The 25,398-nt window shown below is 46.7% G+C and overlaps 2 protein-coding genes across 5 annotated transcripts in view; one reads left to right on the forward strand and one right to left on the reverse strand.

The window, feature by feature from the left end:
- Positions 1–6,803, forward strand: part of TOP2B (DNA topoisomerase II beta) — a 57,780-nt gene extending 50,977 nt beyond the window's left edge. For both annotated transcript variants that reach the window (XM_066350844.1, XM_066350845.1), the window contains exons 33-36: positions 583–693; positions 3,765–3,887; positions 5,291–5,385; positions 6,313–6,803. In XM_066350844.1, coding sequence (XP_066206941.1) covers positions 583–693; positions 3,765–3,887; positions 5,291–5,385; positions 6,313–6,480 — 497 coding nt within the window. In that variant the 3' untranslated portion in view covers positions 6,481–6,803. The remainder of the gene's footprint in view (positions 1–582; positions 694–3,764; positions 3,888–5,290; positions 5,386–6,312) is intronic.
- An 87-nt stretch (positions 6,804–6,890) lies between these two features.
- The window catches only part of RARB (retinoic acid receptor beta), a 187,380-nt gene continuing 168,872 nt past the window's right edge, over positions 6,891–25,398 (reverse strand). For all 3 annotated transcript variants that reach the window (XM_066350850.1, XM_066350848.1, XM_066350849.1), the window contains 3 exons: positions 13,126–13,330; positions 12,120–12,278; positions 6,891–8,355 (listed from right to left, as the gene is read on the reverse strand). In XM_066350850.1, the coding sequence (XP_066206947.1) occupies positions 8,159–8,355; positions 12,120–12,278; positions 13,126–13,330 (561 nt within the window). In that variant the 3' untranslated portion in view covers positions 6,891–8,158. The remainder of the gene's footprint in view (positions 8,356–12,119; positions 12,279–13,125; positions 13,331–25,398) is intronic.

Here is a 25,398-nt window from a genome sequence, read left to right on the forward strand (position 1 = left end):
ATAGATATGCATTTTGACAGCATGTCAAAACAGTTATGTAAAAGTAGCCATTTTAAGAGTCCCTGTTTTGGTGTTAAGAATGGAGGGATGCAAAGAGGAATTGATTGATTTGTAAAAATATACTGAAGGTAAGCCTACATGCTTTTTAATCAAATTGATTTAAAAAGATGAATACTTACTTCTTTTTTAGATTTGACCATTATAACTTATATCCCTGAAATGGTTGATAGCATTAGATGTGTAGATACTAAAACAATCACAGTGAGAACTTTTTCATATAGCATTTAAAAATAAACCGGTATTTATTTTTGAATTGGTCAGTTAACCAATGATTAGCCTTAGGACTATTTTAAAAATTTATTACATATTCTATACCACTTAACAACAGAGTTAGCATTTTTGAAATATTATATTATTATTTTTATTTTCAGCTGTTTGGATATTATAGATTATAAAATCACAAAATAGAAACTTGTAAGCTCAATTGTCTCAGGAGACGTCATTAGTTAAAAATAATAATAAAAGTTTACTAACTGGTCCTTACAGAATCTTTTTACTGATAAAAAGCTTTGTAATTTTTAGATTCAGCTAAATTTGACAGTAATGAAGAGGATTCTGCTTCTGTGTTTTCCCCATCCTTTGGTCTGAAACAAATAGATAAAGTTCCAAGTAAAACAGTGGCTGCTAAAAAGGGTATGTATGTACTTCCATTTGGTTCCTCTGAGCATTGCATAAACCATGCAGAGAGAATTGCTGGTAAAGGACATTTAATATCATTTGAAACTAATTGTACTGGGAGTTCACTAGAAGATAGTTATAAAGTATAAATGTATATAAGGAGAATCCCTTTTGTTTTCTAACCATGTGAGGTAATTATTAAAATGATTTTAAGACCATTTTAAAGCTTTAACTATAAAATAATCCCATGCTTTGATACAAAAGATAGCAAAGCTTTCTTGTAGTTGTTAGATTGTAAAGTAGATTAAAAATTTGTCCTGCTAGTAGCCTGGTTGTGTTATCTGTATAGGCCATGACAACTCTTCATGTGGAATGATTGGTCAGTCCATTTGGGGTCCTCTTTTTGAGCCATCTTTCTTTGGCATAGCCTTAATTGTCTATGAAACACTAAGTTGATTCATGAATCTGTTACTAGTACCAACGTCCATACCTTGGTGTTTTTGAAGGAAGTTATAGTTCTTTGTGTTTAAAAGATAAATGCTACTTATACAGCAAGTAAACAGAAGGTATGGACTGTCCCTTCAGGGTCTTTAAAATGCACAATAGACCATACCATTGAAGACACACATTTCTTAGATGTAGCAGAAAAACAAAGTTCCTCCTTATGCTGAATGCACGAGGGATGTGGTGAGAAATCGGCTGGCTAAAGGAGCCTCTCTAGCCAGAACACTGGATGCCCTGCCCAAACCCCCTGCCCCTCCCCTCCCTCAGTGCACATGGGCCAGTGTCTGCATTTCTTTGCCTCAGGACTTTCTCTTTGTTGCTGTGCTGGAATATTAACATTTCCCCACCCCCAGTCATTCTCTGTCAGTGACTGAGGAAAGCTAGTGTGCAAATATCTGAGTGCTCTTACTCCTCTGGGACGTGTTTACATTGGCTCCCAGAGATTCCGTATGGGAATGGGTAAGCTCCCAGACTGAAGACCACTTGGCACACTTACCTGTTCCTGGCTGCCTTCTCTTCATGGTCTCATTTTTATACTCTTTTACCTCCCAAATAATACTTGAGTCTTTGACTTAGGATCAGGTGGGGTCTGCTTCTGGGGAATTCAGATTGAGACAGGCCCTATAATTTCCCTTTCAGCATCTTTTTTTTTATCTTCATATTAGCATCTTATAACAACCCTGATAACTTGGGAACTGTGTCAGTTCTTTTAACATATCTGTTCCTTCACCAAGCTATTCACTCCTATTTAACCTAAAGAGTTAGAATTTAGCATTAACTAAAAGGATAGCACATCATGCCTGTTCTGTTTGGCTGTTTCACCAGTAGCTGAACTAACTAGCCTTGTGTCTGCTGACTGGATGACACCTGTGTGGGGTGATTTCAGGGACCCCAGCAAGCCCTCAACCTTCCTCTAAAAACAGGATTCCCACAAAGTACCATTTCAAGGAGAGGATGTATCATGTCCCTCTGAGAGATCATGTATGGAACTCCAGGTTACAAATTATTATGCTGTACAAGTTAAATCCTGTAGCTCCAATAAGTTTACAGCAAAAAGGCTACTCACAGCACTCAGATACCTGACTTAATATTTGCCCAGTAGAGTTGAAAGTGCAGCCTATCATTGCAAGTCTGAAACTCTTCCAAAGAAAAGAGGTGGTCCCTCGAGCTCCTGCTGTGCCAGTCTGTCCTCTGCTAGGAGCTGCTCTGTGGCAGCCACTGCCCAAGCATGTGGGCTCCTGCTGTTCTCATGAGGAGCCTTAGCTCTGGCATCTCAGGTTGGACTGGGACTAAAGTACCACAGCGTTAGCATGGGCTCTTTCTTTTTAATAGAAAAGTCTGTAGTTAAGTCAATTTTTTTTCAAATTAGGTTTTACTCATCATACAAGTGGTTAGTAATAATTTTCACATAGACTGTAAATGAAGCTGAAAAAATCTATTTTTAAGACAATTCATCAAAACAAAGGTCATTGGGTCTATTGTCTACTTTTCTAGAATTTTCATATTTCTTTTCACATAAAAGTGCCAAGTCTGAATTTCAACTTAATATAAGTGAATCAGCATCTAGTCTTTGTATTTAAGGGTCCCACATAAATTGTTTTATTTTTCTAAAATATTTTAAAAGTTAGAACTTAATATATGGTTATACTTGGGTTATAATTAATGTCAAATATGTTTTTGTCTTGACTATATATTTATATATATTTTAGCCAGAGAAAGGGACAGACAGATAGGAAGGGAGAGAGATGAGAAGCATCAATTCTTCATTGTGGCACCTTATTTGTTGTTCATTGATTGCTTTTTCAAATGTGCCTTGACCAGGGGTCTCCAGCTGAGCCAGTGATCCCATGCTCAAGCCAGTGACCTCAGGGTTTTGAATGTGGGTCCTCTGTATCTAAGGCTGATGCTCTATCCATTATACCACCACCTGGTCAGGCATCTTGATTATATTTTTACTGCTCTTAAAAAGTTAATGCTTAAGCCTGACCAGGTGGTGGCGCAGTGGATAGAGCGTCGGACTGGGATGCGGAAGGACCCAGGTTTGAGACCCCAAGGTCGCCAGCTTGAGCGCGGGCTCATCTGGCTTGAGCAATGAGCTCACCAGCTTAGACCCAAGGTCGCTGGCTCTAGCAGGGGGTTACTCGGTCTGCTGAAGGCCCGCGGTCAAGGCACATGTGAGAAAGCAATCAATGAACAACTAAGAAGTCGCAACACGCAACGAGAAACTGATGATTGATGCTTCTCATCTCTTTCCGTTCCTGTCTGTCTGTCCCTGTCTATCTCTGCCTCTGTAAAAAAAAAAAAAAAAAGTTAATGCTTAATTAATTTTAATGGCCCTTATTTAAAATATCACACTTGAATTATCTAAAGGCAAATTATGCAGAATCAAAAAGTATTTTATCATCTATGAGAAATTATGATGTTTGCCTTTACATTGGCACCAAATGGAGAGAAACCATTTTATTACTTAAGGCTACTTTATTTTATATCAGCTGTAGAAGTTCCATTGTTTTAGGATTCCTTCAGCTTGTTTGTTGGTAAGTGTATTACATTGATCTAAACAATAGAAATTTGCTAAATAGGAAAACCATCTTCAGATACAACCCCTAAGCCCAAGAGAACCCCCAAACAGAAGAAAGTAGAGACTATCAACTCTGACTCGGATTCAGAATTTGGCGTTCCAAAGAAGACTGCAACACCAAAAGGTGAGGATTATCTCTCTATAACCCTCAAACAGGCCATGTGGGAAATATTTAGTCTCTTCTATAATACTAACTGAATTTAGAAAGATTGGGTATCTATTTTATTATAAATTACTAGACTCCTCAACAAGCAATGTAATCTAAGAATCAGTGCTAAATTAATCCAAAGGGAAGTATAGCAGTTTACTCTTTGTTTTACAAGTCAAGACGTTGAGACTTAGAGAAGTAAACATTTGCATGCGTAGGAAGAGACCCCTGCGGAGTGCTCACTGGAGTAGGCTGGAGCTCGGACTCCTAGGCCAGAGCTTTTTGCTGATCTAGGAAAGGAAATAGCTGCGTCCAGGGCCCTGCAGGCACCAGCACCTGCTCCTCTCCCTGGCATCCTCCTTTGCCTTGAGAATCCAGACAGTACTTACAGATGCTTTAGGAAATGTTAAGACATGACTTTCTTTCAAGGTAGGTGTTCAGCCTTTTATCCAACTGATAGATACCATCGTGTTTATTTCTAAATGACAGGGTAGAGATCTAGGCCTGCAGGGAAACCAGGGAGAAGGGCAGGGTGGCAAGTGCGTGGGGGGCCACCCTTACAGTGGGCGTGGCCAGAACCTTTGTAAGGACAGAACTGCCACTTCACCTGCTCAGATCCGGCATCCCAAGGTGACCTGGCTGGCTGTTCTTACTGCTGTAGTACAGGCTGCTAGTTGATCATAGCTCCGAAGAAATTCTCAAAAATTTATAATTGCAAGTTTCATTTTCTTCCCTCACTGGAATCACTACTAGAGCATGGAGAACGTTTAAATATTGCCTTTTCCACTTCCTCCTCCAATGATGAGAATAAGGTAGATGAAAAAAATAGGCTGCATGTGGTAAGTTTAGGTCTGAGAAGGAATATAAAATTGACAGATCATTTCCTGGTTAACACTGAGGGGGTATTCTAAGATTGTGCTACTTACCGTGGGATCAGCAATTGGTTGTTACTAGTAACCAATAAGTAAAATTTAGAGTAAGATTTAAATCTTTCTAATTTGTGTAAAGAAAGTATATTTTCTAGTATTTCATATTTTTAAAGTATTGGTCTATGACAAACTAGAAACTAAATTTGTTTTACATTACAATTTAAAAAGCACTATTCTAAGATTTTTTTCAGGCCCAAGGACAGTATATGCAAAATGCAAATATTTTATGGATTATGGGCTTGGTCATGAGGAACTTTATAATTAGTTTAAATGTATTTGTGAAGTACTGTTTAGTCGTGTCAACTCCAGATGTGGCAGATGATGCTGCCACGTTGTGTCTACATCATTCATATTAAGATAGGAAAGGCCCAAGAAGTATGATATTTTCATCTATTTATATTGTACTTTAACCTTGGGAGAAAAAGACAAAAACCCTTTATATCATTTTAGGTAAAGGCCGAGGGGCCAAGAAAAGGAAAGCATCTGGCTCTGAAAATGAAGGTGATTATACCCCAGGCAGGAAGACGTCCAGACCACCAAGCAAGGTAAGCAGAGCGTCTTTGTAATGCACAGTCTTGTGTAGGGTGGTCTGTAACTGCTGTTTGCTTATTACTGCCATGTCTTGTAATAGCTTTATCCTTATGGGGCTGGTATATGATTAAAGAATGATCCAAGTCTAGATCTATATAATCAGGAATATTTCTTGGATAAAAATGTGGTATAAGTTAACCTCCTAAAGAGTATTTTATCCAATAAGCAGTAGAAATTACATACTACTTGTCTAAAATATTTTTTTCATACCAAATAAAGACTATTTCTTTATTTGATCAGGGCTTTCTTTTTTCAACACTTGAAATTATTGGACTGTAGCTGATTTTCCCAGTTAGTCCAATTCTTCTCCAGAAGTAGAAATATACTCTCTTTTAGGTAAATGAAAAATATCAAATGCTCTCCTTTATTCCTCTCTCATCTATAAAAACTTAAAAATAGAACTATAAGTGATTTGAGCTTTATGCTGCTCCTCACACTGCCCTGCCCCAGCCAGCCCGCACACGTCTGCTCCGCCATGGGGCCTCCTTTGCATCTGTCACCCAGTGCGCGCTGCGCGGCGGTCCTGGCTTCCTCTCATGAACGCATAGGCGCTTACACAGCAACAGTCTGAAGTTTACTATTCTGGTCATTGGGCTTATTTGCCGAGTTATATATAAATTCTGAAAGAAATAAATCATGTTGATAATAATACAGGATCACTAAGATGGCAAATTATTATACTTCCCCTTCATAAAAATGACGAGGTAACTGGTCTTACCTTCAAGTTAGCATTACAATTCTAATTTAAAAAGTATCATTTATAATTCCCAATGTAAGTGAAGTGTATAGAATGAGATTTCTTAATACTGGTCTTTTTTTTTTTTTTTTTAACTTTGGGGTTTTAAATCTCATTTGTTTTTTTTTTTTTTTTAATGGTTTAGAAACCGAAGAAAACAGCTTTTGATCAGGATTCAGATGTGGACATATTCCCCTCAGACTTCACTTCCGAACCGCCGTCCCTGCCACGGACCGGTCGGGCGAGGAAAGAAGTGAAATACTTTGCGGAGTCTGATGAAGAAGAAGATGTTGATTTTGCAATGTTTAATTAAGTGCCCAAAGAGCACAAACAGTTTTCAACAGATAACTTGTGTTGTCTTTTTGTCTTTTCTGTCTCAGACTTTTGTACATCTGGCTTATTTTAATGTGATGATGTAATTGATGGTTTTTTATTATTGTGGTAGGCCTTTTAACATTTTGTTCTTACACATACAGTTTTATGCTCTTTTTTACTCATTGAAATGTCATGTACTGTCCGATTGGCTTGTAGGATTGTTATAGACTGCCGTGCACTAGCACAGATTTTAATTGTCATGATCACAGACTACAGACCTGCTTTTTGAAATGAACTTTAAACATTAAAAATGGAACTGTTTTCTCTGTTTCTTTACTGAAAATGAAAGTGTAGTGAAAGCTCCCACACACCTTTAAAATAAATATATTTTATTCTTTGCCAGGAGACTCCATGGAAAAAGGTAAACAGTATATGAACATAGAAAGCATTGTTAAACAATCTCAATGTACAAACAGAGCCAGTGAAGGTACATCACAGACTTGCTAATATATCAAAAAAAAATCCACTAGTGCTTAAATGCGAACTAAGAAACTGACACTTGTCGGTTAACCACTCTACCACAGCTTACACTCCGCTTCATAGTGATTGAACAAGGTCAAAGAATGCACGTGCCCCGCCCGGCCGTGCCTGGGAGAGGGAGGGTTAGTTAGCCCCTGTCATCAGGAAGGCTGAAAACCCCAACATCAGGCATGAGTCAGGAAGGACACTAGAGTTACATGGTACAGGTGGCAGACCAGCCTGTTCATTATACCAAGAAATTTCCCTAATGGCTTGTGAATAGGTAAACAAAAAACTTATTAACACTGAAAAGTGTTTCTGCCTTGGAGGCTATCATTACTGTAAAAATGTATCTTTTTTTAAAAAATCGTGTAGTTATGTCATTAAACAAGTAATAAACCACTTTTATAATTTAAAGTGACATTAACAATTGAACAATGACATTTGATTAACTGAACTGGCAGTTACACTGATACAGAATTCTCTTCTGCTAGTACAGTGAATTCGTATACTCTTACTGGGCAACATGAAATAAAAGATGCAGTTTTGAGAGCATCAGAAAGAGCAAGGACAAACTTCCATACTAACTAAATTAGGACAGCTTTATCTTATACTGTACAACAGTCCCATTTCCTTACCTTGATGTCTTGGTTTTTCTGTGAAGGCAAGACAGTGACCTCTTTGAACCTCTCTTAGCTGGACATGTACAGTAGTCTGTTTCATAGCCTCGGTGTCTTGGCTAGTTTGAGTATGCAAGACAGAAGGAAAGCACCAAACATACAGTTATAGAAAGAACAGAGCCGTATTTCTGTATGTACAAAGTCTTTAGAAACTTAACCGGGGTAAGTCATTTTGACTGGGTCTTTGCCATGCAATCTTGAGTGTTCAAAGAGGAAAATAGAAGCTTTTAACTAGTTTCTGGTTGCATGAAATGGTTGATTTTTGTAGATTTTAAAAAGTTTGTATTTCTAGGTAAGTTAGACAGTGAGGAGTATATATTGATACATACGAAAACTTCTTGGTCCTCTTTTGAGTTTTAATATATTTTCAGTCCAAAAACTAAGCAGCAGTAAAAATGTTTTGTTTTGTTTTTTCCTTGCATTTTCAATCCCGGAACTGAAGGTACTGGGGAATGTTTGAAGGAGCTGGGATGTATCTTATTGCACCAGTGGGGACTGACCGACCCCGCTGTTTTCCACTGAGCTGGGGGAGATGCTGGGGCTGTGCTCTGCTGTGTGCCCGCTTGAGCTTGGGGTCAAGGGTTCATGTCCTTCAGAATTCTCCAGCATTTCCTGAATGAGGGGTGGCATTGATCCAGGAATTTCCATTTTCAAGGTAATGACACGTTCTGCACCTTATAGAAAGAAAGAATAGAAATCTGGTAGAGATAAGGAGTGAAGCTGGATAACGGGTCAACTTGCATCTACTTTCACACGAGGGAAGATGGCGCCACCAATGCCTCCCAGAGCCTACCCTCATTTTACAACATGACGTTTTTGCTTTGTCTGGAAAAGTGCAGCGGTACGGTGACATGTTTAAATTTGGTCATTCCGTGTCTCTGTCGGTCTCAAGAAACAAGATGGGTATGTCTGTGCTCAACATAATTGACAGAGAAGTTCCTGATGGAAGACCAGAGAGAGTATGTATCTTAAATGAGACAGGCGGAAGGATACCGGGAACCACAAACTGAGGAAGTGATTGTGAGGTCGGACAGTAAATCAGGGAAATCCCCGGGCACGTGGGATAGGGAGCTGAGACAGGATAATGAACCAAAGCCAAACAATTTGACCAACTCTAGGCAGCTAGTGAAGAGCAAGACCACAGCTTCCCTAATCCAGGACACTTGAGAACAAGCGGTGTACACCAGTGTTTTTCAACTGCTGGTCCGCAGACCTGTCTGCCAGAAATTTCGTGCCGATCCGTGAAAGAGTTCACCACCCTGATGTTGTATGAAGATGAGAGACCCAATAATCACCGTCAAATTTGCTTATGCTCAGGGTGATTTCTGTTTTAGCGGTTCCTGAAGTAATTCTATTTTCAGTATAATAAGGTTGAAAACTGCTGGTTGATACCTCTTCTCTCTGACCAGAGAATAAGCTTAAATCACCCTCATCAGGGGCATCGAGGGCAGAGACCCAATTAATGCCATCTGAGCCAGCAAACCAAAGGATGTATGAAATCGGGAATAGCAAAAACCCAATTAGAGCCAGACACAAGATACAAGGAAAACAGTAAAGTCAACCAAAACATAATCCCCAAATCCCCTATGCTCATTCTGATGAGTCAGCATGTTGAAGGAGACACCTGGAAAGCTGATGAACCTTCTGCTGAAACCGCCCCTTAAGACTCTGCCTGCAGATAAATCCCTCAGCACACAGACCTGCTGCTGGCTCGATCTGAGCATGCCCATGTCACTTCTCGGGCATGAACCTTGACTGCCTTTCTCCTAAACTTCGAGGGTCCCCACGAGACGCGAGCGGGGAAGCAGTGGGCAGTGGCTGCTCTCCTGGGTTGAGCCCCTGAACCTGTCCCCGGGGCCCCCTTCTCTCTGACTCTCCAGTGAGCTGACAGCAGCCCCACCTGGGCTCATTGCTGTCACTGTGACCCTTGGCTGTCTTCTTCCCTTAATGTTTCCAGGGAGCCACAGCAGAGCACTGCCCGGGCTCTCTCCTGTTGCTGCTTGTACCCTAAGTCCTTCCTTTGTCTCACTGTCCCTAGCTTTAATGCATGTATTCTTAAAATCACCTGGACCCTTGTGAAATGTTTCCTGCACAAAGTTGAGTACCCACACATTGCAGGCTGGTCTGAGGCAGACCCACTCTGGGCCTGTCAAATTGTCGGGTAACAATTTGAGTGATAAATATGTGGTGATTATCAACCTGTGGCACTACACTGCCCAATTTGGCTATTGAAATTGAAATTGAAATTGATATACAATGAAGAGAACAGAGCTTGGGTTGCGCTGGCCACATTTCAAGTGCTCAAGAGCCACATGTGGCTAGTGGCTATGATACTGGACAATGCAGATTACAGGATATTTCCATCATCACCATAAATTCTGTTAGCACTGGTCGAGTTAGAGATAGGAAATGACCGTATTAAGTTAAACAGCCTCACTTTTAAAATTAAAGACATCATGATCACAAAGGTCAAGCAGTGGTGCCTACTGTTGGCCTCTAAATCCCATGGTAGGAATGGACTCAACGTCTCATTGAAGAAACCTCTTAGAAGGAGATCATGGATTACCTATGACACCATATACAAGAATAAACTCAAAATGGATTAAAAACTTAAATGTTAGACTTGAAACCATAAAAATTATATAGGAAGACACAGGCAGTAAAATCTTGGAAGGTCTCATAGCAATATTTTTTCTGACATATCACTTGGGGCAAGGAAAATTTAAAAAAGCAAATGAGTACAACAAACTAAAAAGGTTTTGCACAGCAAAGGAAACAACAAAATGAAAGGACAACCTACTGAAGGGGGAACACATTTGCCAATACATGAGATATAGGCTTAATACCAAAATTTACAAAGAACTTACACTCAACACCAAAAAAATCAAACAATCCAAGTAAATAATGGGCAAAGGGCCTGAACAGACACTTCTCCGAAGAAGGCATACAGATGGCCAATAGACATGAAAAGATACTCAATGTCACTAATCATTAGAAAAATGCAAATTTTAAAAAACCACAAAGAGATCACCTCACACCTGCCAGAATGACTACCATCAATAAATCAACAAACAAGTGTTGGCGAGGATGTGGAGGAAAGGGGAACCCTCCTGCACTGCTGGTGGGAATGCAGACTGGTGCAGCCACTGTGGGAAGCAGTATGGAGATTCCTCAAAAAATTAGAAATGCAACTGCCTTACAATAAATACAGTGATTTCACTTCTGGGAGTATATCCAAAAAAACCCAAAACACTGATTTGAAAGACTAGATGCACCCCTATTTCATTGCAGCATTATTTACAATAGCCAAGGTTTGCAAGCAGCCCAAGTGCCCATCAATGCAGGAGTGGATAAAAATGCTGAGGTACATTTACACAACAGAAGACTACTCAGCGGTAAAAAAAAAAAAAAAAAAAAAAAAAAAAAAAAAAAAAAAAAAGGAAAAATCTTACCTTTCCGACAGCATGCATGGACCTGGAGATCATTAGGCTCAGTGAAATAAGACAGGCAGAGAAAAACAAGTACCAAAATTGTACACCTGAAACCTGTATAATTTTATTAACTAATGTCACCCCAATAAACTTAATAAAAAAACTTAAAGAAACCCCCCCCCAATAAAAAAAAAATTAAAAAGTTCACTGTGCTTGCTTATAAGCACTTTCCAAAATGTGGAGTTTGTTCCTTGGCTCACCAAGGTCTTCAGGGACGACAGAGCATGCTGATGGGGAGGGAGGACGACAAATAGCATTTGGTACTAGAGGTGGCTGCAGAGTTCTCTCTACCTAGAAAAGCCCCATGCCAACACTCTACCATGATAGGACTCCAGGCACTGGAGTGGTTGCTCAAATGCCACATAAACTGAAAAGCGCTGGGCAAAGAAGATTCCTCCTAAGAAGGCAACGATTCCTTTGCTTAGAAGCGTGCACAAGTAGATCTGCCTACACACAAGACAGCAACGGCTACACTGATTGAGAGAAAAACTTAACCCAGAACAATTACCCTAAGTACGACTGATGTTTCTTGTGATGTTTGGATGTTCAGGAAAAGCTGGAGTCAAGTTTACATAAGCCAGAGCATGTGTGGAAAGCTGGAATGAAATGTATAAAACTAAAGAATTAAAAAGCCTGTCATATAGTATATCCCCTTGAAAACAGTTTTCCTAACCCTTAAGTCATCTGAATTTTGAAAGCTCTCCCCATCAAAGATTGAGTAGGGCACTATCTGAGATTTTTCTCCCCAACCCCCCCCCCCTTTTTTAAAGGATGGGTGCTATGTCATTCCTTGTGATTTTAATGAGAAATAAATGAAAAGCAACATAAAGAAGGCAGCTACTATCAAACATTCTGAATGCAGACGTGAGATTTAAAAAGAGCCATACAACCTGGTCAGGACCGCGAGTTCCACTCTCGCGAGGGCAGGGCGAGCTCCCGAGACTTACCTTTCGCGCTGATGCTGCGGAGATCTGTGATTTTCATTAGGATCTTTGGAAACATGTGAGGCTTGCTGGGTCGTCTCTTTCTGATATAAATTTTGAGTGCTTCCAGCAATGGTTCTTGTAGCTTATCTACTTTTGTCGGTTCCTCAAGGTCCTGGCGGTCTAGACACCAGAAACAGAGTAATTAAGCAATTAGCCTCAGACCACAGGAGTTTGCAACCTTCCAGGCTGCGGATTTCTTCGATGTCCCCTCTGCCTTGTTCCCACAGCATTGTGACTTTATGAATTTGGTGATTCAATCACCTATATACCACTTTGGGGAGAGATACAACCGCTTTGGGCCATGATACTTGAACAGGACCGTCCCCCTGTGGGTGGAAGGCACGTGTGCGGACGGCTGGTTGCTTTGGGCCTAGGGAGAGTGTTACTTCTTGTGACCAGGAGGTGTCACTACTGAACTGAATGAAAACAAACCTTGAGCAGGATGGTTATGAAACCAAGGTAAACTGGCCCCCTAATTAAAGCCATTACTTTTTAACCAATTCGGATTCAGACTCCTGCGAGCAGGGAGGGGTCACAAAAAAGAAGAAAGCCTTATTTTATCCCTGTCCTCCAAGGGTTGGTAAGGGGGCCGACCCAACGACTTGTATTTCCGGCCACTCAATTAGCAAACAGCACATGCAGGTCCCTTGCGTCATCATTAAAATGTCCCTAGGCAGTTTAGTTTATAGTCTGATCCTACATTTAAAAAGAAATACCCACGGTAAACTGGTGAAACAGCATTTTGATACTACAGAGTGGAAAGATCCTAAATACCTTTGTTTAAATTTACAACAATATGGAAAAATGCAACAAACCCCAAACACAGATGCCTGGCTTTATTCACGGGTCTTTACTTTTTTTTTTTTTTTAAGTAAAATAACTTCAAAAAGGAGATGACGTTTTCCCCACCAGTTACGCGGGTAAGTCGCTTTCAGAGTTTCCTGAGGGTTTTCCAGGTAGGCAGTACCTCCACAGATTAGGCAGATGGCACTGAGAAGGCCTGTTTCCGTGTCATCCATTTCCAAAGGCAGGAGCTGGTTGGCAAAGGTGAACACAAGGTCAGTCAGAGGACCGAATCCAGCATTGTGCATCTGAGTTCGATTTAGGGTAAGGCCATCTGAAAAAGTCATGGTGTCTTGTTCTGGGGTATACCTCGTGCAAATTCTAAGGATCTGGAAGAGAAAAGACCAGATTTGATGGGTCACCAAAGCCAGCCTGTCTGCTGACAGCATCAATCAGACCTCGGCAGGGTGCACCATGAGGATTCCTGAAGTCCCCTGCGTCACAGGGGGTGCTCTGGTCCCCTCTCGCATGTTGAATGTCCTCTGCAGCTCTTTCATTAAAGGGGTACAGAAGTCAAAACACAGGCTAAAGTTATTTTAGGGAATAATAAATCGGACACAAGAAATATCTGTTTGCCTAAAAATAATCTAGCTGAGTCAAATAAACATTTTCTGAGTACCTACTTATGTCCTAGGCACTATGCCCAGCCCAGCGCTAGGGATAAAAAAAAAAAAAAAAAAAGAGTAAAATCTTAGTCTTTTTAAAGAACTTAACAACCTACCCCAAATAAAAGGGGATGGGAGAGTATCTCCCGTTTATTAAATGCCTACTGTATATCCAGTGTTATACACACCCTACAGTCCATCTTTCAAGCGACTCACTGCAGTGACTACTATTCACATTTTAAAGATAAGCGACCGAAGCTCAGAAATCTCAAGCCATTGGTCCAAAGGCACACAGTTAACACACAGCGGAATCTGATTCAAGCCCACATCAGGCTCCTTCTTCCACGATGCCTCTGATCACACGGTGCCACAGACAAGGATCACACACAAGGAGCAGGAGTGGACCCGGCACGGAGCTAGGGAGGTCAGGAGAAGGGAAGCTCAGAGACAGCCAAGAGCAGATTTACAGAGAAGAGGCCACAAAGTATGGGTGGAGTTTCTGTAGCTAAGAAGCCTGGGGTCACCCTGCCACAGTCCCCCAATCCTACCTGACATGCCTCTGATACGTGGCCCTGCTGGCCACCCCAGGACACGCGCTACTAAGGAGTCACCTGCTCACTGCCCTGGGCCTCCGGGTCGTGCTCAGAGCACGGTAACTCCACAGAGCCTCCCTTCTGTGTACAGACCATCCCGGCTAGTGGCCCCACGGCCCCGTCCACCCTCACTGCCGGCGGAGCTCCTGCATCCCGGAGTCCTGAGCCACCCAGAAGCACACTTCTGCACCAGCAACTGGGAGAGGTCCCCCCCTACCAGCACCTGGCTTTCCCTCTAGAAAAGGTTCAGAGCTGCTTGTAGCGTGGAGAGAAATTCACCCCCCGCTGGACAGAAGTGAAAACCCGGTCCGTGCAGTGAGCTCAGAGTGCCTCCCAGAGGCTGGTGCTCAGCGGGTCACAGAGCCTGACTCCAGTGTCTTCTCGGGTAGAAGACACGCCCTGAGAGGAACGGGAGGAATGGTCAGCCCATCTCGCCTCCAAACACAGAATGAAAGCGAATGTTTTACTGATCACGGAAGGCACGCCGGCTTCCGTGCCACGTTTTTACATATTACTTCATTCCCTCACCAGCCCGTGAGTTCGGTACTGTTACCCTGTTTTACAGATGGGGGAAACAAACCCAAATAGCTTGTCCTGGGTCAGAAAACGACTCTGAGGCATGATTTGCTCTCTGTCTCCAGTGCTGTGCTCTTAACCGCTGCAGGGAGGACAGCCGCTCGGATGTGGGGGTGGCCCCACCTGCCTCCTGGCTGGGTCACCCTGCCACAGCCCCCCAATCCCCTGCGCAGTGCAGTCTGCACGGCTGTTCAAGCCGGCCTCCCTGGTTACAGGAGCGCGCGGCCTGTGGCTCGGATATAGAAAATTCTACCAACTTGACTCTAAATGCAGACATGGTCCCAAACGTCTTACTGCTCCTCTCGTACGGCCACATGGCACAGGGGTCTGGCGAGCACCCTGTCATGAATGCGAATGGTTATCACAGCGTCACTGAGATTCCTCTTCATGGGCCGGCTGGTCATTTTCAGCTCGCAGCTATTTGCCCAGGGATCTCTGAGCCAGCCCCGCCTGCCCCTCCGAGCCCCTGGCTGGCTGACCTGGTCCACTGCATCTCGGTGGATGGGGTAGAAGCCATCTCAACGTCAGCAAAGGAACCCGGGGTTATCTGCTCCTCCCGAAAGCCCCGGCAGGTGAAGTGCGGTGCTCAGGGTCACACAGAAAACCACGGCAGGGCAGAAGGCAGGACTCCTAATGCCCAGCCCAGCGCTCCCTCGCCCACCTGGAGAAACACAAGGGAAGGCTACCGACAGGGAGCTCCCCTGTGATGGGCCAAGTCCCTGCGCTCAGTATCCACGGGCTCAACACCTCCAGACACGTGTCCGGTCTGGAATCAAACGGGCACTAAGTCCGTCTTCGCCGCTTCCGCACACTGCCGAGCGGTGACTGCCTGAGCTCTGTCCCTGCAAACACGAGAGGGACCGGGGGTCTGCTGGGACGGAGCGGGAGGCCCGGGCTCAGCCACCGGCAAGCTGTCCATGGCTCACGTGGGAACCCAAGTCCCAACTGCCGGGCACACACCCCTCCGTCACACTGTTCTCTTCCGAAGGGTTTTCCTCCTGAAAACCTGAAAGATATTTGAATTCTGATGAAGCATTTAAACTGTGTCCAGTCGCTTCTTTCCCTGGAAAGTCCCAAACCAAAACCGAGTATAAAAACGGGCCGCCAGGAGAGGACGGTGCGTGGTCTGGGCCGGAATGGTCAGTGCCTTCCTTCCCCAGGGAGCCTGTGCCCCGGCCCCGCCAGGCCGGCCTCAGGAGGGAAACCGAGGGCTGCCTCTTGTCACACTGAAGGCGTGTCACCTAGTGCTTCCCTGGGATGACAGCGCCCCTTGTTTGAAAAGAGGGTATTTCATCCGGAAAGAGGAGCACGCACACCCCACGAGATGGGTGAAAAGTAGGCCAGGCAAGGCAGGCTCACCCAAGGGACGGCCCTGGGGGGTGACACACAGCTCCTCCTCAGGGCAAGAGGGACCCTCACTGCTTGCCTCCAGCAAAAATAGCTGAGTCGGCCCTGGCCGGTTGGCTCAGCGGTAGAGCGTCGGCCTGGCGTGAGGGGGACCGGGTTCGATTCCCGGCCAGGGCACATAGGAGAAGCGCCCATTTGCTTCTCCACCCCCCCCCCCTCCTTCCTCTCTGTCTCTCTCTTCCCCTCCCGCAGCCAAGGCTCCATTGGAGCAAAGATGGCCCGGGCGCTGGGGATGGCTCCTTGGCCGCTGCCCCAGGCGCTAGAGTGGCTCTGGTCGCGGCAGAGCGACATCCCGGAGGGGCAGAGCATCGCCCCCTGGTGGGCAGAGCGTTGTCCCTGGTGGGCGTGCCGGGTGGATCCCGGTCGGGCGCATGCGGGAGTCTGTCTGACTGTCTCTCCCCGTTTCCAGCTTCAGAAAAAAAAAAAAAAGAAAGAAAAAAAGAAAAAAAAAATAGCTGAGTCTCTCCCCATGGCTTTCCGGGTGCTTCCGGGGAGCACACCGCCGAGGCAGGGGAGGACGGGGCTGAGCGCCTGATGTCCCAGAGGCAGAGCAGGGGCTCGTCCCCCTCTCTCCTTGTCCCTGTGACCACCTGACCCAAGCCGCCACCACTCCTCCTGGGGGGGGGGGGACCTCTGAACCTGCCTGTCACTTTGGCTCCTGCTCCTGCAGCCACAGCGGGCTGTTCAACATGCTCCTCAGAGAAGCCGTCTCCTTCTGGCGAAAATCCCCGTAAGGGGTTTTCCTAGCCATCTTTACAGCCATAAAATCCAAACTTCTTCCTGCGGCCGCGGTGGCCTCCCCTGCCCCAGCCCTGTCTCTCCTTTCCCCCTGCTCCTGAGCTCTGGTCACCGCGTCTCTCTTTCTGGATCCCCAACAGCGCACTGTGGCTGCAAACGCAAAGCCTTTGCACCTGCCCTCCACTCTCTGCCTTGGACAAGTTCCTTCTGATCTGCAGGCGGTCACCTCTTCCCACTCAGAGCTCGTCATCTCCTCAGAAAGCACGGCGGACACCACTTCCTACACCCATGGTTTGTATCGTGAAAACATGCCCACAAGTTCACTGCTACTCATCTTTTTAAAGAGCGAAGCTTCATCCCCCTCCCTGAGGCCATCCCCCACTGGCTGGACCCAGTGGCTGGATCCTAAGGAAAGAATATGGGGGAAGTGATGGGGGTGACTTTGGAGACAAAGTGATAAAAATTATCATGGCCTCTTTCTTGCTCTCTCGCTTAAATCTGTAGTTACAGGGGAAGCTGGCTAATATGTCATGAGGACACTTGAGCAGCCCACGGAGAGGGCCATGTGGCAAGAAACTGAGCCTTCACATTGCAAACCAGCGCTAACTCGCTGGGCAAACTTAACAAGCTACGCTGGAAGCAGCCGAACCAGCCCCCGCCAAGCCTTCACCCGGTGCAGCCCTCGGCCAAGACTTGACCGCAACCTCAAGTGAGACAACGAAAGCCAGAACCTCCTAGCTCAGTCAGGGGCTGGACCTGAACCTGCAGGGACTGTGGGAGATAATCAAAATTATTGTTCTATGCTGCTAAGTTTTGTGGCAACTAGGTAACTACTACAATATACCTGCCTTGAGTTGTGCATCATCTCAAGTGTATCAGAGCGTATTTTCCCTAAGGATACGCCCATATAACCTCCACTCACATCAAAATACAAGTGGTTCTAGCACCCACAGGCTCCCTGGGCTCCTCTTGATCAAATCTCCTCTCCCAAAGTAATCATTACTTTCACCTCTATTCCTATAGATCAGCAGCAGTTCTCAACCTGTGGGTCACGACCCCAGCGGGGTTGCCTAAAGCCATCGGAAAATACATAATGCATATCAGGTATTTACATTCCAAATCATAACTGTAGCAAAATTACAGTTATGAAGTAGCCACCAAAATTATGTTTTGGTTTGGGGTCACCGCAACATGAGGAACTGTATTGCGGGGTCACGGCATTAGAAAGGTTGAGAACCACTGCTATAGATTAATCTTGCCTGTTCTTGAACTTCAGAAAAATGGAATCCCACAGTATTGTCCTTGCTGTGTCTGGCTTTTAGTTCATAGCATATCTGGTAGTGAAGGTAGCAGTGGTTCTTTTTCATTGCTGTATAGTATTCCAAAGCATGATCCACTGCCCTGATTTATTTTCTCCACAGCACTGTCCCTCTCTGAGCATACTGACCATCACGCTCAAGAAGATGAGCTCTTAGAAAAAGATTGCTCTCTGTCACCTTGTCCCTAGCAGCTGCTTTAGCAAATAGGGCCGTGCCACCCACACAGCAGGCGGCCAATGAAATTGCTGAATAGATGAAGTGGATTCCCTCATCAGAATCTCTCCCACCTTGTAACACCCTGAGTGTGTGTGTGGGGGGGCATCCAGGGATTTCTCAGTTTTTAGGCAAAGGGGAAAGAAAGCTCAGTTTGCTCACCCATCTCAGTCTCTGCCCTAATCGTGTCTGGTAACTTGTGGGCAGATCCTGATCTGATTTGACTGTTTATCCTCCAGTGCTTGTGGGAACGTGGAAGTGGTGATAATGAGAACAATAACCCACGGAGCTGTGCACACCATGGGCGCTGGCAGCACACAGCACCTATTGTGTGAGCTCATGGGAACAGAATGTGTCCCCCAGGGGGACCTGCCACCAGCTGCCGGCCTTGGGGAGGCCACGTGCTGGAGCCAGAGCGAGGGGCTCGTCTTACTGCTCCTGCTCCCTGGACCCACGCGCCCGGCCCCACCAACTTTACGTGTTAACAGAATAATGCGAAATCAAATCTAATAGCATCTTTTGTTTAACTGAATAGATCCAAAATATTTTTGTTCCAATATGTAATCAATGTAAGAATCATGAAAGAGATATTCTGTATTTTTAAATACTAAGTCTTTTGAAATCAAGTGTGTATTTTTACAATTATAGCACTTCAGATGTTCAACAGCCATAGGTGGCTTATGGCCACTGTATCGAAGAGCAGAAGTTAAAAGAGAAAGAATGAGAGAGAGAGAGAGGGAACAGTTCACAAGGACAGTGTGGGCTTACCCAATACTGATACTCATGATAGCTAATTTAAAGGAGAGCTTTCTATGTGCCAGGTACTAATGCATTGTGTCACATGCATTAGCCCAAGCAATTCTCCCAACAGCCTTATTAGGGAGGAATTACTATCATACCCATTTCACTGAAGACATAACTGAGGCTTAGAGGAGTCACATAGTTTCCCTAAATTCATACAGCTTGTAAGTGGCGGAGCTGGGATTTGAACCCAGAAAGTCTGGCTCCAGAATCTACCCTCTTATCCACTACACGGACTGGCTCAGAGTGCCTTCCTGTGACTGCCGGGGTAACCACTCCACATGCACAGGTGATAAAGCAGGGACTCACAGAGACACAAGACCTCATCCTCACGGTGGCACAGGCGGCCAGAGACAATGCGGAAGCCTGACCTCAGGCTGTGGGGCTCCAAGTCCAGAGCTCGCTCCTCCCCTGGTGGGGGCCTCATCCCCATGGAGTCCCTGACGAGGCAAGGAGGGACAGGTCCATACAGGACTGGCCCTTTGTGGCTGCATGGTCACAAGGTCCCAAGGACCCCAGGAGCCACAAATCATGTTTTAAGTCAGGCAGGGCAGTCACTTGTGCGTCACCAGCAGCAAGGTGCTGCTGTGGGGGGCGTGGGAATGTTTCCCTTGGGTGCAGTGAAGGCAGCGGTGGCAGGACCCAGCAAAGCCCCCTGTGTCCCATAGGGAGAGACCTCACACTTGTACCTTCCTCAGACGCAATACTCAGGCGGCAGCGCAGGTTCTGAAATTCCAATTCTGATCAGTTTGCCCATTTATCCATCTGTCTGTTCATTTGTCCGTCCATTCATCCATCGTCCGTCAGTCCATCTGTTCATCCATCCATTTTCACAAACATTCACTGAATGCCTCTTTTGTAGCTGGAATTCTGCTCCAGTGACCAACCCCAACATGGTCCCTGTCCTCAAGGAGCCCACAGTGCAGAAGACACCAGTAAACATATTTCTAGTAACAGCACATGTCTTAAGGGCGAGAGAGACCAGCGGGGAGGAGGTAAGAAGCCAGGGCTGGCCAGGAAAGACTTTTCTGAAGGTAAAGATTTAAGCTGAGATGTGGAGTTGTCCACAAAAAAAGTGAGGGGTTCAAGGGGGAGAAGAGGGAGTATTCTAGATCAAAGAACCCTGGGGCGAGCCCTGTGGGCCTTCAGCTTCCAGCTGGGCTGTGACCGTCTTTTCTGTAACTGAGGTGATAACAGAGTCCCTTGGAGGGTCCAGTGAGGCTTAACACCAATATGGAAGGTAGCTGAGGGCTATGATTTTGCAACTCTGTCCAAGCCCCTGTGGACTCCTCACTTCATTCTCCCCAGACCCTGAAAGGAGGCTTCTTCTATCACAGTCATTGTCGGTATGAGGAGCCTGAAGCTCAGAGAGGGGAAGCAATTTCCCCAAGGTCGCCCAGCTCGTCAGCAGCAGAGCCAGAGTTTGAACCCAGGCAAGCTGGCGTCAGAGCCCACACTCATAACAACAGTCAACATCTGGAGAAGCCGAAGGGAGGCTGGAGAGCCGTGCAGCCGTGCTGGGGAGGGGAGGGGGAAGAGGCTCGACCTCAGGTTCAAAGCAGGGGCGGGTCTAGGGCCAGCTCAAGGGCTGCGCTGCAAATTCCAGGTGGGCGAGGACCCTCTCCTCTCCACCATCACATCTCCAGTGTCTGGCCCATAGTAAGTGCTCACGAAAGTGAAGAAGGATAGGGTGTGAATACTTATTCATGCTGTATGACAAAACAGAATGAACATTTCAAACAAAAGCCAGACTACAGCCCACCTCTGGTCAAAAAGCCCAGTGACTCCTTATGACACTGAGGATGAAAATGTATATGCGATCTCAGGCTCCCCTTCCTCTCAGAGAACGACCTGCTCCCTTCCCTCACTCCCTTCCAGGCACACTCACCTCCTCGCTGTCCCTCCAGCCGCCAGGGCCTCCCCTGTCCCAGGGCCTTTAAACTCCTCTCTCTTCAGGCTCCCTTTCTACGTGCACACCTCTCGGGCCAGTGCCTGTTACTGGTTCCGGCTCAGTCTGCCCTGCATCCAGGGCTCTGCACAGGTCACCTGCTTCCCCAACCAAACTACAGAAACCCGCTCCTGCCCAGCCCAGCCATGCTCCGTCCCTCCATTCTGCTACTGTTTCCTTGGTAGCACTTAAGACATTGACTAATATCCACCCACTCACCCACCCCCACTCCAAGGTGAGACTCAGCCCCACCAGGGCAGCGATGTTGGTCTGTTCACTTATCAGAATCTAGAATGGTGCCCGGCACACAGTAGGTCCTCAGTGAATATTTGCAGAAGGAAGGGAGGAAGGAGAAAGGAAGGGAGGGAGGAAGAAGAAAGGATGGAAGGAAGATGGAGGGAGGGAGGGAGGGAGGGAGGGAGGGAAGGGAAGGGAAGGGAAGGGAAGGGAAGGGAAGGGAGGAAGGGAGGGAGGGAGGGAGGGAGGGAGGGAGGAAGGAAGGAAGGAAGGAAGGAAGGAAGGAAGGAGGGAGGGAGGGAGGGAGGGAGGGAGGGAGGGAGGGAGGGAGGGAGGGAAGGAGGGAGGGAGGGAAAGGAGGAAGGCAGACAGATGGGAGGCAGAGGAGAGAACTGTTACTGGTTGTCTTTGATTTTAAGTGGAGAGGGACTCGATCCTAGTTGCCGCAGAGAAGAGGGGGCTGGGAGGGAGGGCAGGAGAGACAGGCGGAGAGGAGAGAGCCAGAAGGAAGACATGACGGAGCTCACAGAAGAAACTACTCGTGGCGGCTCCCTTTCTTGTCCTGAACACACACCAAAGAAGATGCCCAACTCTTGGGTAAGAAAAGAAATATAAGTCTCCTCGTCATGGTTCTGAAGAGTTGGCTCATCTTTCCAGGGACCTTTTGGCTCCTTGGCTCCTGTGGGGAATCATGACACTCACAGCTGGGCCTCAGCATGCCTTCCGTCAGCCTCACGGGGGAAGCCGGGCTGCGGGCTCCACACGCCAGAGGGTCCCCACCACGCAGGGGCTGGGACGGACATCACTCCAGGGCGTGGGATGGCAGGGAGTGTGGGCAGGACAGGCTAAAGGCTATGCTTCCCCTTGGACCTGTGTCCTGAGGGCTTCCCGCCTCCTGATTATAAATCAACTCCCCCCACCTCTACCCAGGGCCTCGGCAGAATGTTTCACACTGAAAGCGTGTTCCCAACACAGTGCTGGCCTACAGACAGGCCGCCATCAGAACAAACCACACACAACACAGTGCACTGGTGGCCGAGAACGGGCGGCACCGGGTCCCAGTTAGTGACCTTTGGCACAACCTCAACTTTCCAGTCTAGAGACTGAGAATCACCTCAGCCCGGGTCTGTCTGTCTGTCCTTCTGGTCTCTCTGTCTCACTCTATCAATACCTCAATGGCTTAGATGAGAAGATTCTCCTAAATAGCTCAGCCAGCTGACATGCTCATCCAAAAGGCGCTCTTTGAAGTTGTGCATTTTCAGGATCTTGTGATTAACTGCCTTTGCTACAAATTCTTGGAAATGAGCTCTTGTCTGGGACTGAATAAGTATCCCTTCTGCTTTATGTCAGATGACTGCAGCTCTCTGCCCTTCCCTGGGCGTATGCCAGATCTGTCCTGCTTTCAAACTCACTCACTGGCTGGGGATCTACTGCATGTCCCATATTAAAGCCCACTTAAGGAATCACCTTAGTGAATGCCTTATTGATTTGCATTCTTATTTTATTTATAGGTAAACTGAGGCTTGGAGAGATTCAATAACTTGATGAAGGTCACAGTATTAGTCCTGCCCTCCCTGTCTCCACCGAGGGGCTAAGGGCTGAGTCTCGGGTTAGTGAACAAACCTGGAGAGCACTTGTGGGGCTCACTATACATGTGAGATGTGGGGAGACGGCCGCTGTAAGCTGGCTGGGATTTAAGAGGGGTCTGAGCACCCCGATGGTGAAGCAGGCAGTGTTGTGGGAACAGGACGCTTCCCTGGAGGCTCTCAAAGCCTCCCTCTCATTCCGTGTTTCCCAAAGGGCCGGAGCCGGGGCTCCTAAGCTGCCACCAGTGGGCAGTTAGACAAAAAGGAGAACTAAGCAACAGGCACAGGGCCAAAGCTGGAGCGTGAGCATCAGAAAGGCTCCAGGCCAGGGGTCCCCAAACTTTTTACACAGGGGGCCAGTTCACTGTCCCTCAGACCATTGGAGGGCCGGACTATAAAAAAAACTATGAACAAATCCCTATGCACACTGCACATATCTTATTTTAAAGTAAAAAAAACCAAAATGGGAACAAATACAATATTTAAAATAAAGAACAAGTAAATTTAAATCAACAAACTGACCAGTATCTCAATGGGAACTATGGGCCTGCTTTTGGCTAATGAGATGGTCAATGTCTGGTTCCATATTTGTCACTGCTAGCCGTAACGTGATATGACGCGCTTCTGGAGCCTGATGTGTGCGTCCCACGTCACCGGAAGTAGTACTGTATATGAGTGACGCTGCGCTTTGCGGCGCCGCCACATACAGTATTCCAGAAGCACAGGATGCTCCTCTCACTGACCACCAATGAAAGAGGTGTCCCTTCTGGAAGTGTGGCGGGGGCCGGATAAATGGCCTCAGGGGGCTGCATGTGGCCTGCGGGCCGTAGTTTGGGGACCCCTGCTCCAGGCCCTGCGGGGAGACCGCGTGATGCAGGGGACTTCCCACAGCTTTCCCTGGTGCAGACACTGACCAGCCGTGTGTCACCACACCCACCACTCACCACGCTCAGCCTCTGGGGGACCTCTCTCTAAGCACCTGGTGATCACTTCAGTCTCCACTAATATCTTGGTGGTGGTGGGGGGGAGGGCTTAGGAAAAATTCTACCGAGCTCTACATCTGAAGCACTTGCAAGCAAAGCATTGAGAAGTTATTCTACTAGATCGTTATGAACATCAGCATCGATTTTCCCACGCTGCCTCTAGTAATTGGGCGGTCTGGTTGGTTCTCTCCCTGGGCCCACACCTCCCCCACCACGCCCTGTTTATGCAGCTAATCTCCTCGTGTCTGCACTCCTCACAGCTCCGGAGTCCGAAGATCTGGGTCTTGAGTTTTGGCCCCAGCCCAAGCCGAGCTGGGAGACTCACCTAGCTGCCTTGTGTGAGGCGCCAGTGAGCTGAGGTGTGCAAACTACAGGGTGTGGGTATGTGACAGGTTGGTGTTGCTTCTCTGTTTCTTTCTGTTTTTTTTTTCTCTTCCCCGAAAGTTCCCAGGTTCACCCCAAACCCTCTGATTTTATATGAGAAGAAAGAATACCATATATACTCTCAGGATCCCTGGCGCCTGTAGGCTACTGAGTAATCATTACCACTCCTCCTCAGATCCAACTGGTAAGCAGAAAGACGCATAAACAAACATTCAAGCTTCCTGCACAACTGCCCCGTCCGGGGCCCGCGCTCCTCCTGAGCAGGCCCGTGTGTGTGTTTAATTACAGTGAGTAATTGTGTTTGCTCTGTAGAACTGTTTATACCCAAAGCTATGAAAGATGTAATAAAAAGAAAAATCTATACTTTGAAAGGACCTCAACAGCTCATTTTTCTTCCCCTCTTTTCTGATGCCTCCCTGGGGGCTGGCCTCCCTCCCACCCATGTCCTCCAGAGGCTGTGACCATACAGGCCACCCCCCACCCCCGCTGCAAGACACGTCCCTGCCGCCTCTAATGGGAGCTGCTTCCCCGCTCAAGAACACTGCCCCAGACAGGGCTGACCACAGCACCCCGGAAGCCCCAGCCGGGAGAGAGGGGGCACCTCCTAGCCGGCCGACACCCATCTGACGCCTCCTCACCCATCCGAGGGCCCTAGAAGCCGCAGTGTGAGAGCAGCAGGCAGTGGAGGGACATCAGGGACCCCTTTTGCACGGTTGGGGAAACTGAGGCCCATAGAAGAAAAAGATTTTTGCAAGGCCGTCAATGGAGGAGGTGTGAAATCAGGGGGTGGCCCTAGGCTGCTGTGGGGCCACCTCCAGTCGGTTTAGCCTGGTAGCCTTCCAAAGACCTACAGTGTTGTCCCACAGAAAGGGCTATGGCTGAGCGACCTGCCCCCTGAAGGCCTGTGACCAGGACTGGCTGGATCTCTCCCCAAGGTCATGCAGGAATGGTTCCCACATGAGGTAGAGAGGGTTGGGAGGTTCTGTCCAACTCCGGGGGTCTCTGAG

This window comes from Saccopteryx leptura, chromosome 10, assembly GCF_036850995.1.
Source record: "Saccopteryx leptura isolate mSacLep1 chromosome 10, mSacLep1_pri_phased_curated, whole genome shotgun sequence".
NCBI classification, from domain to species: domain Eukaryota; kingdom Metazoa; phylum Chordata; class Mammalia; order Chiroptera; family Emballonuridae; genus Saccopteryx; species Saccopteryx leptura.